Here is a 16,090-nt window from a genome sequence, read left to right as displayed (position 1 = left end):
TGCCAAAGCCAGGTGAGGTGAGGGAGAGGGCATGTGTCACAGCTCAGGTGTGGTGAGGAGACACCCACAAGGGAATAGGCACAATGACCACCCAGTACCAATGAGCACACCTAACATCCAGGCCTTGGTTTCTAAATATCATTTTCAACTGAATGAAACTGGGCTCCTTGGAGGAAACAGCTGATTCCAGAGCCTAGGAAGGGAGAATTCAAGGTGAGTCTGGGACACTGAGCGATGCAAGCAACTAAGTGTTTAAACTAATAATTATAATAATAATAATAGTGGGGACACATCAAAAGGATACAGAAGTCAGCTTAAAATGACCCCTCACTTCTAGGGGGTTCTCTGGAAAATTCATGATCTAAATTTAATTTTTGAAAGCACTTCATACAACACCAACCTATTTTGTAGGGTTATTTTGGACCCCTGTCTTAAAATCTTCAGAAGTGACAAGTTCATAATCGCTAAGGAAAGTCCTGTGAGGGCGGGGAACTCTGTCTCACTGTCAGAGCCTCAACCCAGAGGGAGTCACGCCCAGACAAAGCCTCTGTGTTCCTTTGGGCATTTATGAATGGCATGCAGTGGGAGAGGATCTTGTCTGATGAAGGCTCCTCCTCATCAGACCCGGTCTGGGAGCAAAAACCAACCAGAATATACTGACCTGCACAGCCAGGCTACCAACAGAACAGGGGTAGTTCTGGCTGACCCTGGGGTGCTGCACACCTCATATTGTGTCTTGTTGCTGCTTCTGTCTTCTGTCTGCCTTTTGCTTCATTTTCTTAGGTCAGTTGTACACATTCAGCTAAAGCCATAGTCACAGATAGCTGAAAGTATAAGTGTCAGTTTGGAGAGTGGACGGCTCTTTTTCACTAGTAAATTAGAGAAATCCCAGGAAAGATTGGGATTGGCTCAGCGGGGCCAATCTGAGTCAATCACTATGGCTGGGGCATAGGATAATCTGTTTGGTCCAAGTGGGTCCTGATCCAACTCCATGGCCAGGAGGCTTAGGTAGGATATTTGAAAGTACCCACTGGAAACTACATGATTTGTGGAACTACATGATTTATGGGAAAACTTCAGACCCCACAAAAGGCAATGCTAACCAAAACAGACAAAAGAATGAGTAGAAACTTTGTTCCCATTAACAGTCTTCCAACTTTGCCATATCATTAAAATACTGATTTTAGAGGATGTATGTTTTCACAGAATGATAGGAGCAGTCTTAGAGCTTTCTAATAACAAATCTAGGTATTTTTCCACTACATTTAGTATTAAAGTATCTTTTAATAAAAATGATTTTTTTCAAATAAACATCAAATTCATTTATTGTTTGACACCAAAAAATTTGATTTAGTTCAAAGAATACCACAAGGCCAGGTACACAGCACCGTAAATCTTGAATATTTAGTATGTCCCTGATTCTAGCCAGTTTTGAAAGGAATTATTAGGTGTATGTTGGATAAATCAGAATTGCTCTTCAATAACGTACACTCTGTTCAATTTATTAATAATTAGCTAGATCTTTTGGGGAAGTTCATTTTCTGATATATTCATGGAGGAGGAAATTAAGCCTTATTCCAACTAAACGACCTTGAGAAATTATTTATTATTTCAGTTGGTCACATATAAAACCAGTGGCATCTGCTCTTACATCAAAGACATCTTCAAAAAAAAGAGAAACTATTAGCCGAAGATTGCCTTTTATGAAGTGAAAAATCTTTGTTCACCTGATACTTGGGATTTGGGTAAAGGGATTCAAAGAAAAATCTCCAAGGACACTCTTCCTCAGGATTTCGAAATGACTTTGGGTTTAATGAGAGGAAAGAGCAAGCATTGCCAGCTTCACTTTCTTTCAGGTGTCATTGATTCTTTGTACAGCTTTTTATTTTAAAAAATAAGTGATGATATATATTTCTGCCTTATTGTCAATGGTGCAATTAGTTTATGAGCATGCAGTTACTTTTCTCTTCACAGGCTTTGATTCTGCTGCAATAGTCTCCATGCTGGATCTTTCCTTGAGTGAATTCATCCTGCATGTTTCTGCAGATCCCTCTCCTTGTCACACCATAGTACAAATTATCCCTTGGCTCATAAAACCTGAGAGCTCCCTAAATTACTTAGCTAGACACATGATTTTCCACAGCGGAGCCCTTACTTGTCTCTCTCTATATCCTATTAGTCACCTGCCCTCTGCTCCATTCAAACGTATCAACCTAGAGTCCAGAAGGAGCGTCGTGTGATGGGAAGACACCAGCCTTGTGGCCAGTTGAATCTGGGCTTGACTTCCTGCATGGCATTTCCTAGCTTTATGTCCTTGAACTACCCTCAGCAAGGCTGTTGGTATCAGTACCTTCTCTCTCGTCTGAGTTTCTGCCAATAATCTTATTACTCAGTTTCCAGATTTTGTCACAATCCCAAGCCCTCTGCTCACATTCTTGCCCACTGCCCCTGAGCTATTCTCACATGCCCTGATCACCACCTTCACTGACACCTCCAAGGATTTTTCCTCTCCTTTTACAAGGCCAAGTCAACCCAGCCAAATCAGTTATGCTCACTGGATGGATCCTTCATGTTGTCCTCACAAAGACAGGTCTGAAGACTCCCAGACCCCGGGAATAGGCTTTCTCTAATTCCTTCCCAGTGGCTGACTGAATCATGTCCCCGTCAGGGGTTAAAGCTCTGGATTGCATGGGTGTGGCCAGGAGAAACCATGGGATGCACACTAAAAATTCCCATCTTGGAGATTCTCCTCTTCCCTGGGATCACAGCATACACAACAGAGCTCAGCTCCAGCTGAACCTTAGCTAGATAATCTGCCTTGACAGGCCCCACGCCCGCTGCCGGGTGTCTGTCTCAGCCAACCTGGGAATTCCTGCACAGCCCAAGAGTTTCCTGTTTCATTGCCATCACACACACATACGGGTCTGGTTTAGGGCAAAGTCCAGTGTTGGGGTGAATGAGCCCTCCAGCATCTCCATTACCCCAGTGCCTCCCAAAGGCCACTAAAGTACTTGATCTTACTTCATCCCACTCCAATTTTTACTTAGGCTCTCTAAGCCCTAGAGGGTCTGAGATACACAAATATGTGCACTTAATACACGGGATTTCTAACCGATGATAACTGTATTAGTCTGTTTTCATGCTGCTGATAAAGACATACCAGAGACTGGGAAGAAAGAGGTTTAATTGGACTTACAGTTCCACATGGCTGGGGAGACCTCAGAATCATGGCGGGAGATGAACGGTACTTCTCATGTGGCGGCACAAGAGAGAATGAGGATGAAGCAAAAGCAGAAACCCCTGATAAACCCATTAGATCTCGTGAGACTTATTCACTATCACGAGAATAGCAAGGGAAAGACATGATGTAGTGGAATTCGATGAGAAAGGAAAGGCAGAGAGTGAAGCATGAATGTGGCCCAGCACCTCAGGCCAGCTGAATTCCAGGCTACTACAAACAAAAGACTGTGCTAGTCACTGGGGATATAGTGGTGAAAAAAAATAATGTCTCTGGTTTCATGAAGCTTATATTCTATTAGATGGAGATGACAAATAAATGTATAAGTAAAAGATACAATAAATAGGATGGGGTGCATGTCATGTAGAGAATGAAGCAGGGTGTGGAAGCTGGGCATGCGGCTGGTGTGTGTGCTGCCTTGTGTTGGATGGCCACGAGGGCTTCCAGTGTCTTCCTGTTTCACATCAACTAAAAGCTGTGGTTTTAAAATGCCTTAAACAACCTGATATGGTTGACCACCCCCTACGTCTCTAAGCTAATTTCCTACCACCCTGTTTTCAACTGTTCAGCTGCAGTTACCTCGCTGTCCTTCAGTCACACCCACATTCTCCCTCCTTTGCACCTTTGTACTTTCCTTCCCACTATCTGGAAAGCTCCTTCCCCCGTAGCCATGTGGCCCATCTCCTCACTTATTTTAGGTCTCTGAGCAAATGTCAGCTCACTTCCAAAGCCCTCATGGCCATCCAACACAAGGCAGCACACACAACAGCCACATGCCCAGCTTCCACACCCTGCTTCATTCTCTACATGACATGCACCCCATCCTATTTACTGTATCTTTTACTTATATATTTATTTGTCATCTCCATCTAATAGAATATAAGCTTCATGAAACCAGAGACATTTTTTTTTTCACCACTATATCCCCAGTCACTAGCACAGTCTTTTGTTTGTAGTAGCCTGGAATTCAGCTGGCCTGAGATGGTGGGCCACATTCATGCTCCACTCTCCACCTTTCCTTTCTCATCGAATTCTTCCACATCACAGCCTTAATCTAGTGATGAGAAAATGCATAACCCACTCTGGGGGTCCTCAAATCAGAGAATGCCTTATTTTTGCATGATATATTTAATAATTACAAAGTCTAAATAAAACAGGCTGGGCACGGTGGCTCACACCTGTAATCCCAGCACTTTGGGAGGCCGAGGTGGGTGGATCACCTGAGGTCAGGAGTTTGAGACCAGCCTGGCCAACATGGTGAAATCCCATCTCTACTAAAAATACAAAAAAATTATCTGGGTGTGGTGGTCAGGTGCCTGTAATCCCAGCTACTTGAAAGGCTGAAGCAGGAGAATTGCTTGAACCTGGGAAGTGGAGGTTGCAGTGAACCTGGGAAGTGGAGGTTGCAGTGAACCGAGATCACACCATTGCACTTCAGCCTGGGCGACAGAGCAAGACTCTGTCTCAAAATAAATAAATAAAATAAAATAAAATCAACTCTGGTCTGTTTCCAAGTATATTAGGTGCAATATGAATTCCCCTGAAAGCTGGAACTTTCTTCCTACCATTACTTGGGACAGTCCTAGTGAAATGGACCAAAGACTTGGCCTAGGAAAGAGTCCAGGCTAGGCATGGAAATGGCAAACGTGGCTGCTTGCTTGATTGCATTCCAAAGTGAAAGTTGTTTGTTTGTTTGTTTTTATTGCTTGGTGCTACTCAGATTGCTTCTCACTTCTATTATGGATAATATAAATGTAGTCATATGTAAAAACATGTAAGTTAACTATGTCATCTCTGCAACTTTGGTCATATACAACATTTTGGGTTGAATGTGTATAAAATAAAGATTTTCAATTCTCTTGTTCAGTTTTCTATCGTGGGGAAATGAAATGAGAATGTTCATAAATTCAGCATTTACTGACTACAGGTTCTTGCTGTCTATAAAAAATTGGACTACACAATGGCTCTAAACTTCATCTCTGCCTTGGTCCATCTTTAAGTCACTCCTCATCTCAGTCTCTCTCCTTATTCTTTCCCCAATCCATCTCATTTATTCTTCTTGGTCTTGGATGGCAGATGAGAGTCTCTTATGCGCTATCTGACCAGATTTCTGATATGAGGATCCTAAAGCTGGTCAGGTCAGTGTCAGGTTCGGAGGTAGGTTGTTGGGAGATCACCAAGCCACTTACCATAAAACTGAATGTGCTTGGAAGATCCTCTTCCTTGGCTCTGTCTTGAGGTTGCTGCAATAACGAGATATAGTTAAGAAACTTCAAAGAGAGAATAAATATGAAAATGGAAAGCTCCAGCTATCCCCTTCCCTCTGTGATCAGCTGATTTGTGACCATCGAAGAGCCAGGTCTGTCTGCCCTGGCAATAGTTTGAACAATTACCCTCACTATACAACTCAGGTGAGACCACAACCATTATTACAATCTGTTCTGGCAATGATGGTTAAAGGTTAAAGGAAATACATGTCTCTGTGTGCCAGGACCAGCTCAAACAGGTTCCAGGCTCTGCTGGCCCTGTTGAGCTAGGCAGGCTCAAAGCAAATCTAGAAATGTGTTTTGATTCCATAAGTTACCAGCACAGTTTACTTCTGTCTGGAGTCCTGTCCATCAAGTGGGTTTCCTTTGGAAAGTCTTGAATTTTGAAGAGAGTTGGGCCCAGACGCATTTCTACACATTGTCCCTGCTCTTCCTCCAGATTCAGCTGAGGAAATCCCTCTTCTATTCTCTCCAAATCATGTTTCTGGAATTTTCTGCAAAGAAAATCAATCTATATTTGGAACAATGTAAACCACCAGAGACTGCTAGAGTGTCAAAATGAGTAGTGAGGTAGAAATGCTAGTAAGTGTTTCCACTGTAAGATCTAGCATATAATACACATTGTGAGTGCTCGATGACTTTGTCATTGAGAGCAATGCATTTCTCCCTTTTTCTGAACAACCAAGGATGGATCACACTAGGAAGCAGGTGTTGGCACCTGTCTTCACTAGTACTTGCCACATACTCCATTTATCCTTAGCATCCCAGGCTTCTCAGCACTTCCTGAGCCTGGCTGAAAGTGATGGCTTACGACAGTTGATGAGAAATATTTCGCTACTGGATATTTTGACTGGAGTCTTTGGGATGATGGCCACTATCAGAGCTGCGTGTCAAAACTTCCTTTCAAACACACCCAAAGGACTATGCCATTTATTTGAGGCTCAAGGCTTTATATTTTTGAGCTTATGATAGGTGATATTGTGAAACCATAGAAAAGAAAAAAGAAAACACATGACAGTAAATTCTGAGTCCCGTGCATGATTTTTAAATTGAAATCTTAAGTCTGATAATGGATCTCCTGTGTTCTAGCAATAGTGAACTAAAATAAACGATGAGATATTTCAACCTTTACTATGATTTTACTACAAGAAAAAAAAGTACACATGAACATCGTGCAGATAGACTTCAGATCCTCTTCCCACAACTTGACCATCAGTCAGACAGTCCTACTTGGACAGACTGGGATTTCTGACCTTGTGCATGAGGTCTCAGATCTGTTCATTTAAGCCGAGCAGAAGTTTCCTTGATTATCTGTTATCTGGCCTTCTATCCCAGAGTTTCGTGAAATTATTTTCCATACCGAATTTAAAAAGTCACATTGATAATGATCTGGTGGAATTTACATCGTTACTGACACTGTCATTATTCTGTCCTTAGAGAAAGGGAAGAAAGCCTAAAAATATGAAGACTTAGTGTGATCACCTAAAACCTCCCAGACATTGGCCTATTTTCCATCTGATAGTGTAATATGCAATATGCTTATAATAATAATATGTAATAAAAAGTTCATGATGTACATTGTTGAATACATATTCCAATGGGGAGTGATAGTTTTTGCTTTATTGAACATTTTTAAAGTACCTAAAAATAAACCATAGCTTTTAGCCCGTACATAATTGAATTTAAAATACTTCATTTCAATAGTATACATTCATGGGAATTATATTGCAATCATTATTTAAACAAGTTTTAAGACACCATATCTGGAAACATTTTATCATATTTGGCATCATTGATTATAGTCAAAAGTTAAAAATGCTGAAGAGTTTAAAATATCCCTTGATTCAGTGTGTTTCATGGCTTTACCTTTGACTTTTTCAGGGTTCTCACAAAGTTGGGTCTGAACATTTCTGCTAGTTTTTTTTTTTTTTTTTGGACAGAAAGTAGAATTTATTGGTGAGTATTAAGAGGGGGGCAGCATATTGGAAGCCCTCATGAGTGCAGGGCCCGCCACTTGTCCAGAGGGCCACGATTGGGGATGTACTTGACCCCACAGCCATCTGGGATGAGCCGCTTCTCAGCCACCATGTCTTCAAATTCATCAGCATTGAACTTGGTGAAGCTCCACTTCTTTGAGATGTGGATCTTCTGGCGGCCAGGAAACTTGAACTTGGCCCTGTGCAGGGCCTCAATCACATGCTCCTTGTTCTGCAGCTTGGTGCTGATGGACACGATAACTTGGCCAATGTGAACCCTGGCCACAGTGCCCTGGGGCTTTCCAAAGGCACCTCGCATGCCTGTTTGGAGCCTGTCAGCCCCAGCACAGGACAACATCTTGTTGATGCGGATGACGTGGAAGGGGTGGAGCCGCACCCGAATAGGGAAGCCATCCTTGCCACAACTTTTTACCGTGTACTTATTGGCACAAATTCGGGCAGCCTCTAGGGCTTCAGAGGACAGCTGCTCATATTCATCTGACACCATGTGACCACAGAGCGGAAACTCATCCACTTTTGCCTTCTTCTGCCCCAGGTCAAAAATGCGAATCTTGGTATCAGGGACACCTCGGCAGAAGTGAGACTTTGGGTATGGCTTGTTCTTACAATACCGGTAACAACGGGCGGGGCGGCGGCGCATGGCGACACCAGAATCGTCCGTGGCACACAGATGGGAAAGAGCCATTTCTGCTAGTTTTTCAATGTTTCTGTGTAGGGCACAGCAGGCCATCTACTGTGTCACTTTGCTGGTGTTCTTCTTTTTATCTTTCCTTCTGTTTTTAAGTTGACTTCCTTTGTTCAGCATTCAATTGGTTACTGTAACCAGCGATTGTTTTCCACCATTCAGACAAAGCTGGTTATGCAGTTTCTTGTTTGGCAGTGTTTCTGTGGGAGAATGGGAGATTGACGCTGCCTCCTCTGTGACTTTGTTGACGTCATTCTCTTGAAGCACAATTCTTAAGCAGATGACAGTGTCTCTCTGCCCAGTCCTCCCACGCCTATGTGATCTTGCAGACGGCTACCCAACAGACTCATAAAAGCTCAACCTCCAAGCCTCATGTCAGAGATCATACAGAGAGACTGAAAGAGCTTGGAGGGCTGCTTCTCTGGAAGAGCCACAGTGACCATCACCCAGCAGCTACTACGTGGACTGACTGCCTGACCACACGCAACCCGTAACCCCAACACTGGCTGCCCACTTCCTATGGCTTATCGGGTCTTTAATTAATTCCTCTATTGAGCTGTACTGTGACGTGTCTGGGAAACTATGTTTTGTATTACGATAAGCCACAACCGCAAGCCAAAATAAAGAATTTTTGAAAATCAGATAGTTATGTAACCATAAATTTTTAAAAACTCAGATAGCTTTGTAACTAAATAAGATCTCAAGATCTTATTACAATGATTAATTCTCCGGCATATCCCACCCAAGGGGTGTCACTCTAGGCTTAAGAACATCATTCTGTGAGAAAATACAGTCATCACTCAGTAACTGTAGTGGTTTGGTTCCAGGATCTCCAGCAGACACCAAAATCCACAGATGCTCAAGTCCCTCATACAAAATGGCATAGCATTTGCATATAACTTATGCACATCTTCCCATATGCCTTAAATTATCTCTAGATTATAATACTTAAAACAAAGCAAATGCTATGCAAATAGTTGTTATGCTATATTGTTTAGGGAATAATGACAAGGAAAAGAAATATGTATGTGCATGTACAGTACAGACACAACTCTGCTTTTTTATCTGAATCCATGCATGTGGAACCCATGTACACAGGGGACCAACTGTAACGGTCTGGGAAAAGCATGCTTCACTTCAGGGATGTGTGGTAATGTTGCTGTTGTCTTATCAGTAGAAAGCAAATCTTCCCTCACAGTTGTTGGGTAGAGGCCAGCTTGCCAACTGAAACGAACAGCAGAGAAGGCCGGGAGTGCTTCATGGCTCTCCATAAGGAATCACAAATTTGTGGGATGAACATATTGACAATGAGGGTTTTCTAAATATGGATTTTAATTGGTGTCATGTCTTGAATTTATAGAAGCACATATTCCAGTGAGCTGTAAGCACAACTCCAGTACTCTTTTCCTTCCTTCTCAAGGCACCTCTGTGAAGCAGGCCAAGGCCAAGCATGGTGGTGCTTTGACTGATGGATAGAGGCAGTAAGCGTGAGCCACCAGGCAGTGGAAAGCAGATGAAACCAGCATGGACGGCCATTCCCTGCTCTGTGTAACTGGTGCTCTTCTGTCTCACCACAAGGTTTGGCAGGAGGTGGTTTTCTCAGGCGATGACCCAATGCCCCAGGAAATACGCGAGGACCCGGCTCAGTAGTACCTTGAGGAAGCACATTTAAGTGTCTGGTATACACAAAAGAAGATATACACACTCTTTATTAAGGGCATACTGTGTGCCAAACATTGTGTTAAGCAGCAGTTTATAGACACGAGTCGACTTAATCTTTTGGAAAACCTGAAGATGGGGATACTCTAATTATCTTCATGTTACGCATGAGGAAACTACCACTTGGATGGAACAAACAAATATTCAAGATCACGTGGCTGGTAAGTGGTAAACTGGGATAACATAGACTGGCAGTCCATTTGATCCTGTCTTTCAAGTGAGCTGGGCAGCCTCTTACCAGGTGTCTATGAAATCTCAGCAGCAGCAGGACTGACATTTGAGCCTTTATGAGCAGGTGAAAACACTGGTACTTACAGGGAAGGGCTTAGATTGCCACACACTTGATGGAATAACCATGTTTAACTTAATGCAGCCCACGAAACTGTATATAAGAATTGCATGTGCCTTTGAGTCCATCGCCAAGGATAGAACTCATATAGAATATACTTAGACCTCAAAAAGCATGTATTCAGCCATTGGTAGTTTTATGTAGCTCTATCAAATGTATGATTAATAGACAGATTAGGTGTTTCCTCTAAAAGTAAAATTGGTAATTTTTATAATAAAACACATTTAGAAATTAGTCTATTCATTAATGGTTGTTTTATTTATTTTTTATTGACAAAAATTATATATATTTATGGTAAAACATGGTGTTTTGAAATATTTATACATTGTGGAATGGTTAAAGAGAGCTAATTAACATATGCATTACCTCACATGTTTCTCTCTCTTTTATTGTGATAAGGCACTTAAAAATCTAATCTCTTAGTAATTTTCAAGTATACAACACATTGTTGTTAATTATGGTCCTCAAGTTGAATTTATTTCTCCTGTCTAACTGAACTTTGTACCCTTTGACCAGCCTCTCCCTCGTCCTCCTCACCCTCTACCCTCTGTTCCTGGTAGGCACTGTTCTGCTTTCTGCTGCTATGAAACTTTGTAGATTCCACATATAAGTGAGGTCATTACAGTACTTGTCTTTCTGTGCCTGGATTATTTTACTTAACGTATTGTCTTCCAGGTTAATTCATGTTGTCACAAATGAAAAGATTTCCTTTTTTAAGGCTGAGTAGTATTCCATTTTGTATATACAACACATTATTTTTATCCATTTATCAGTGATGGACACTTCATAACCATTTATCAGAGCTAGACTGATTTCATAACTTAGCTGTTGTGAATAATGATGGGATGACCATGGGAATGCAGGTATTTCTTTGACATACTGAAATATGTTTCAGTATGTTTCTTTTGTTCATTTGGATAAATACCCAGTATGGGATTGCTGGATCCTGTAATAGTTCTATTTTTAATATTTTGAGGACTCTCCATACTGCTTTCCATAACGTCTGTACTAATCATATTCCCAGCAAAAGTATACAAAGATTCCCTTTTCTCCACACCTTCATCAACAGTAATGGGTGTGAGGTGATATTTTATTGTGGTTTTAATTTGCATTTCACTGATGATTAGTAGTGAGCATTTTTTCATACACCTGTTGGCCATTTGTATGTCTTCTTCTGAGAAATGTCTACTCAGGTCTGTATTAGTCCATTTCCGCATTGCAATGAAGAAACACCTGAAACTGGGTAATTTATAAAGAAAAGAGATTTAATTGGCTCATGGTTCCACAGGCTGTACAAGAAGCATGGTGCTGGCATCTGCTCCACTTCTGGGGAGGCCTCAGGAAACTTTCAATAAGGACAGGAAGCAAAGGGGGAGCAAGGCATCTTACACGGCAGGAGCAGGAGAAAGAGGGGAAGGGAGGTGCTACACACTTTTAAACAACCAGATCTCACAAGAACTCACTATCACAAGATCAGCACAAGGGGATGGTGCTAAACCATTCTTGAGAAATCCACCTTCATAATCCAATCGCCACCCACCAGGCCCCACCTTCAACACTGAGGATTATAATTTGACATGAGATTTGGGCAGGGACACAGATCCAAACCACATCAAGGTCTTTTGTCCATTTTTAAGTTTGATTGTTTTCGTGCTGTGGACTTATTTCAGTTCCTCATATATTTTGGATTTGGGCCCCTTGTCAGATGTATGATTTGCAAATATTATCTCCCATTCCATTGGTTGTCTCTTCACTCTATTGGTTGTTTCCTCTGCTATGCAGACGCTTTTTACTTTCATGTAATCTCACTTCTCTGTTTTTGCTTTTGTTGCCTGTGCTTTTGGAGTCATATCCAAAAATTATTTTCCAAATAAAAAGTGTCATGAGGCATTCCCCATTTTCTTCCAGTATTCTTATATTTTCAGGTCTTACATTTAAGATCATTTTGAGTTGATTTTTGTGTATGGTATACAATAAGTGTCCTTTTTTGTTTGTTTGTTTGTTTGTTTGTTTTTGCATGTACCTATCTAATTGTCTCAACACAATTTATTGAAGACAGTATACTTTACCCATTGTGTATTCCTAGCACCTTTGTCAAAGATTAGTTGACTATACATGCATGGGTTTATTTCTGGGATCTCTATTCTGTTCCATTTTGTCCATGTGTGTGTTTTTAGGTCAGTGCCATAGGTCAAAGCGATGGCTTTGTAATATAATTTCAAATCAGGAAGTGTGATGCCTTCAGCTTTGCTCTTCTTGCTCAAGACTACTTTAGCTATTAAGGGTTTTTCTGGTTCCATACAAATTTTAGGACTTTTTTTTCTATTTCTGGGTAAAATGTCATCAAAATTTTGATAGGGAATGCATTAAATCTGTAGATCACTTTGGGTAGTATGAACATTTTAACAATATTAAATTTAACAATACTCTAACCTGTGAACTTGCTATATCTTCTCATTTATTTGTGTCTTCTTTAGCTTCTTTTATCAATGACTTGTTCTCAAAGTCCTTCACCTCTTTTGTTTATTTCTCAGTATTTTATTATTTTTGATGCTGTTGTAAATGAAGTTGTTTCCTTACTTTCCATTTTGGATAGTTCATGCTAGCATACGGAAATGCAATATTTAAAGAAGAATTCCTAGCAATCCTTCTCAAATGCTTCAAAAAAACTGAAAAAACTTCCAAATTCATATAATGAGACCAAAATTACCCCCAATAGGATACCTGATTTCCATTTCTATGCCCCATTCACTGGGAGGAAGATATGCAACCCTGGCTAGCCAGTTTTCCCAGCACCATTTATTAAACAGGGAATCCTTTCCCCATTGCTTGTTTTTGTCAGGTTTGTCAAAGATCAGACAGTTGTAGATATGTGGTGTTATTTCTGAGGGCTCTTTTCTGTTCCATTGATCTATATCTCTGTTTTGGTACCAGTACCATGCTGTTATGGTTACTGTAGCCTTGTAGTATAGTTTGAAGTCAGGCAGCAAGATGCCCCAGCTTTGTTCTTTTGGCTTAGGATTGACTTGGCGATGCGGGCTCTTTTTTGGTTCCATATGAACTTCAAAGTAGTTTTTTCCAATTCTGTGAAGAAAGTCATTGGTAGCTTGATGGGGATGGCATTGAATCTATAAATTACCTTGGGCAGTATGGCCATTATCACGATATTGATTCTTCCTATCTATGAGCATGGAATGTTCTTCCATTTGTTTGTATCCTCTTTTATTTCATTAAGCAGTGCTTTGTAGTTCTCCTTGAAGAGGTCCTTCACGTCCCTTGTAAGTTGGATTCCTAGGTATTTTATTCTCTTTGAAGCAATTGTGAATGGTAGTTCACTCCTGATTTGGCTCTCTGTTTGTCTGTTATTGGTGTACAAGAATGCTTGTGATTTTTGTACATTGATTTTGTATCCTGAGACTTTGCTGCAATTGCTCATCAGCTTAAGGAGATTTTGGGCTGAGACAATGGGGTTTTCTAGATACACAATCATGTCATCTGCAAACAGGGACAATTTGACTTCCTCTTTTCCTAATTGAATACCCTTTATTTCCTTCTCCTGCCTAATTGCCCTGGCCAGAACTTCAAACACTATGTTGAATAGGAGTGGTGAGAGAGGGCATCCCTGTCTTGTGCCAGTTTTCAAAGGGAATGCTTCCAGATTTTGCCCATTCAGTATGATATTGGCTGTGGGTTTGTCATAGATAGCTCTTATTATTTTGAGATATGTCCCATCAATACCTAATTTATTGAGAGTTTTTAGCATGAAGGGCTGTTGAATTTTGTCAAAGGCCTTTTCTGCACCTATTGAGATAATCATGTGGTTTTTGTCTTTGGTTCTGTTTATATGCTGGATTACATTTATTGATTTGCGTATGTTGAACCAGCCTTGCATCCCAGGGATGAAGACCAGTTGATCATGGTGGATAAGCTTTTTGATGTGCTGCTGGATTCCGTTTGCCAGTATTTTATTGAGGATTTTTGCATCAATGTTCATCAAGGATATTGGTCTAAAATTCTCTTTTTTGGTTGTGTCTCTGCCCGGCTTTGGTATCAAGATGATGCTGGCCTCATAAAATGAGTTAAGAAGGATTCCCTCTTTTTCTATTGATTGGAATAGTTTCAGAAGGAATGGTACCAGTTCCTCCTTGTACCTCTGGTAGAATTCAGCTGTGAATCCATCTGGTCCTGGACTCTTTTTGGTTGGAAAGCTATTGATTATTGCCACAATTTCAGAGCCTGTTATTGGTCTATTCAGAGATTCAGCTTCTTCCTGGTTTAGTCTTGGGAGGGTGTATGTGTTGAGGAATTTATCCATTTCTTCTAGATTTTCTAGTTTATTCGCATAGAGGTGTTTGTAGTATTCTCTGATGGTAGTTTGTATTTCTGTGGGATCGGTGGTGATATCCCCTTTTTCATTTTTTATTGAGTCTATTTGATTCTTCTCTCTTTTCTTCTTTATTAGTCTTGCTAGCGGTCTATCAATTTTGTTGATCTTTTCAAAAAACCGGATCCTGGATTCATTAATTTTTTGAAGGGTTTTTTTGTGTCTCTATTTCCTTCAGTTCTGCTCTGATTTTAGTTATTTCTTCCCTTCTGCTAGCTTTTGAATGTGTTTGCTCTTGCTTTTTCTAGTTCTTTTAATTGTGATGTTAGTGTGTCAATTTTGGATCTCTCCTGCTTTCTCTTGTAGACATTTAGTGCTATAAATTTCCCTCTACACACTGCTTTGAATGTGTCCCAGAGATTCTGGTATGTTGTGTCTTTGATCTCGTTGGTTTCAAAGAACATCTTTATTTCGGCCTTCATTTTGTTATGTACCCAGTAGTCATTCAGGAGCAGGTTGTTCAGTTTCCATGTGGTTGAGTGGTTTTGAGTGAGTTTCTTAATCATGAGTTCTAGTTTGATTGCGCTGTGGTCTGAGAGACAGTTTGTTATAATCTCTATTCCTTCACATTTGCTGAGGAGAGCTTTACTTCCAACTATGTGGCCAATTTTGGAATAGGTGTGGTGTGGTGCTGAAAAAAATGTATATTCTGTTGATTAGGGGTGGAGAGTTCTGTAGATGTCTATTAGGTCTGCTTGGTGCAGAGCTGAGTTCAATTCCTGGATATCCTTGTTGACTTTCTGTCTCGTTGATCTGTCTAATGTTGACAGTGGGGTGTTAAATTCTCCCACTGTTATTGTGTGGGAGTCTAAGTCTCTTTGTAGATCACTCAGGACTTGCTTTATGAATCTGGGTGCTCCTGTATTGGGTGCATATATATTTAGGATAGTTAACTCTTCTTGTTGAATTGATCCCTTTACCATTATGTAATGGCCTTCTTTGTCTCTTTTGATCATTGTTGGTTTAAAGTCTGTTTTATCAGAGACTAGGATTGCAACCCCTGCCTTTTTTTGTTTTCCATTTGCTTGGTAGATCTTCCTCTATCCTTTTATTTTGAGCCTATATGTGTCTCTGCATGTGAGATGGGTTTCCTGAATACAGCACACTGATGGGCCTTGACTCTTTATCCAATTCGCCAGTCTGTGTCTTTTAATTGGAGCATTTAGTCCATTTACATTTAAAGTTAATATTGTTATGTGTGAATTTGATCCTGTCATTATGATGTCAGCTGGTTATTTTGCTCATTAGTTGATGTAGTTTCTTCCTAGCCTCGATGATCTTTACAATTGGCATGATTTTTCAGTGGCTGGTACTGGTTCTTCCTTTCCATGTTCAGTGCTTCCTTCAGGAGCTCTTTTAGGGCAGGCCTGGTGGTGACAAAATCTCTCAGCATTTGCTTGTCTGTAAAGTATTTTATTTCTCCTTCACTTATGAAGCTTAGTTTGGCTGGG

At 40.7% G+C, this 16,090-nt stretch overlaps 1 protein-coding gene across 1 annotated transcript; it reads right to left on the bottom strand.

Moving 5' to 3' along the window:
- Positions 1–7,456: 7,456 nt before the first annotated feature.
- On the bottom strand, positions 7,457–8,255 carry LOC116468782 (large ribosomal subunit protein uL16-like). Its single transcript, XM_032152892.3, has one exon. The coding sequence runs from the start codon at positions 8,230–8,232 to the stop codon at positions 7,498–7,500; it is 735 nt and encodes a 244-aa protein (XP_032008783.2). The 5' UTR covers positions 8,233–8,255; the 3' UTR covers positions 7,457–7,497.
- Positions 8,256–16,090: the final 7,835 nt, after the last annotated feature.

Source organism: Hylobates moloch, unplaced genomic scaffold, assembly GCF_009828535.3.
Source record: "Hylobates moloch isolate HMO894 unplaced genomic scaffold, HMol_V3 SCAFFOLD_5, whole genome shotgun sequence".
Classification (NCBI taxonomy): Eukaryota; Metazoa; Chordata; class Mammalia; order Primates; family Hylobatidae; genus Hylobates; species Hylobates moloch.
Note: the sequence above shows the minus strand (reverse complement) of the source record. Positions and strands in the feature narration are given on the sequence as shown.

Bases quoted from the DNA above. Each gene is read 5' to 3' on its own strand.
- LOC116468782 (XM_032152892.3), bottom strand. From the start codon at position 8,232: ATGGCCTGCTGTGCCCTACACAGAAACATTGAAAAACTAGCAGAAATG.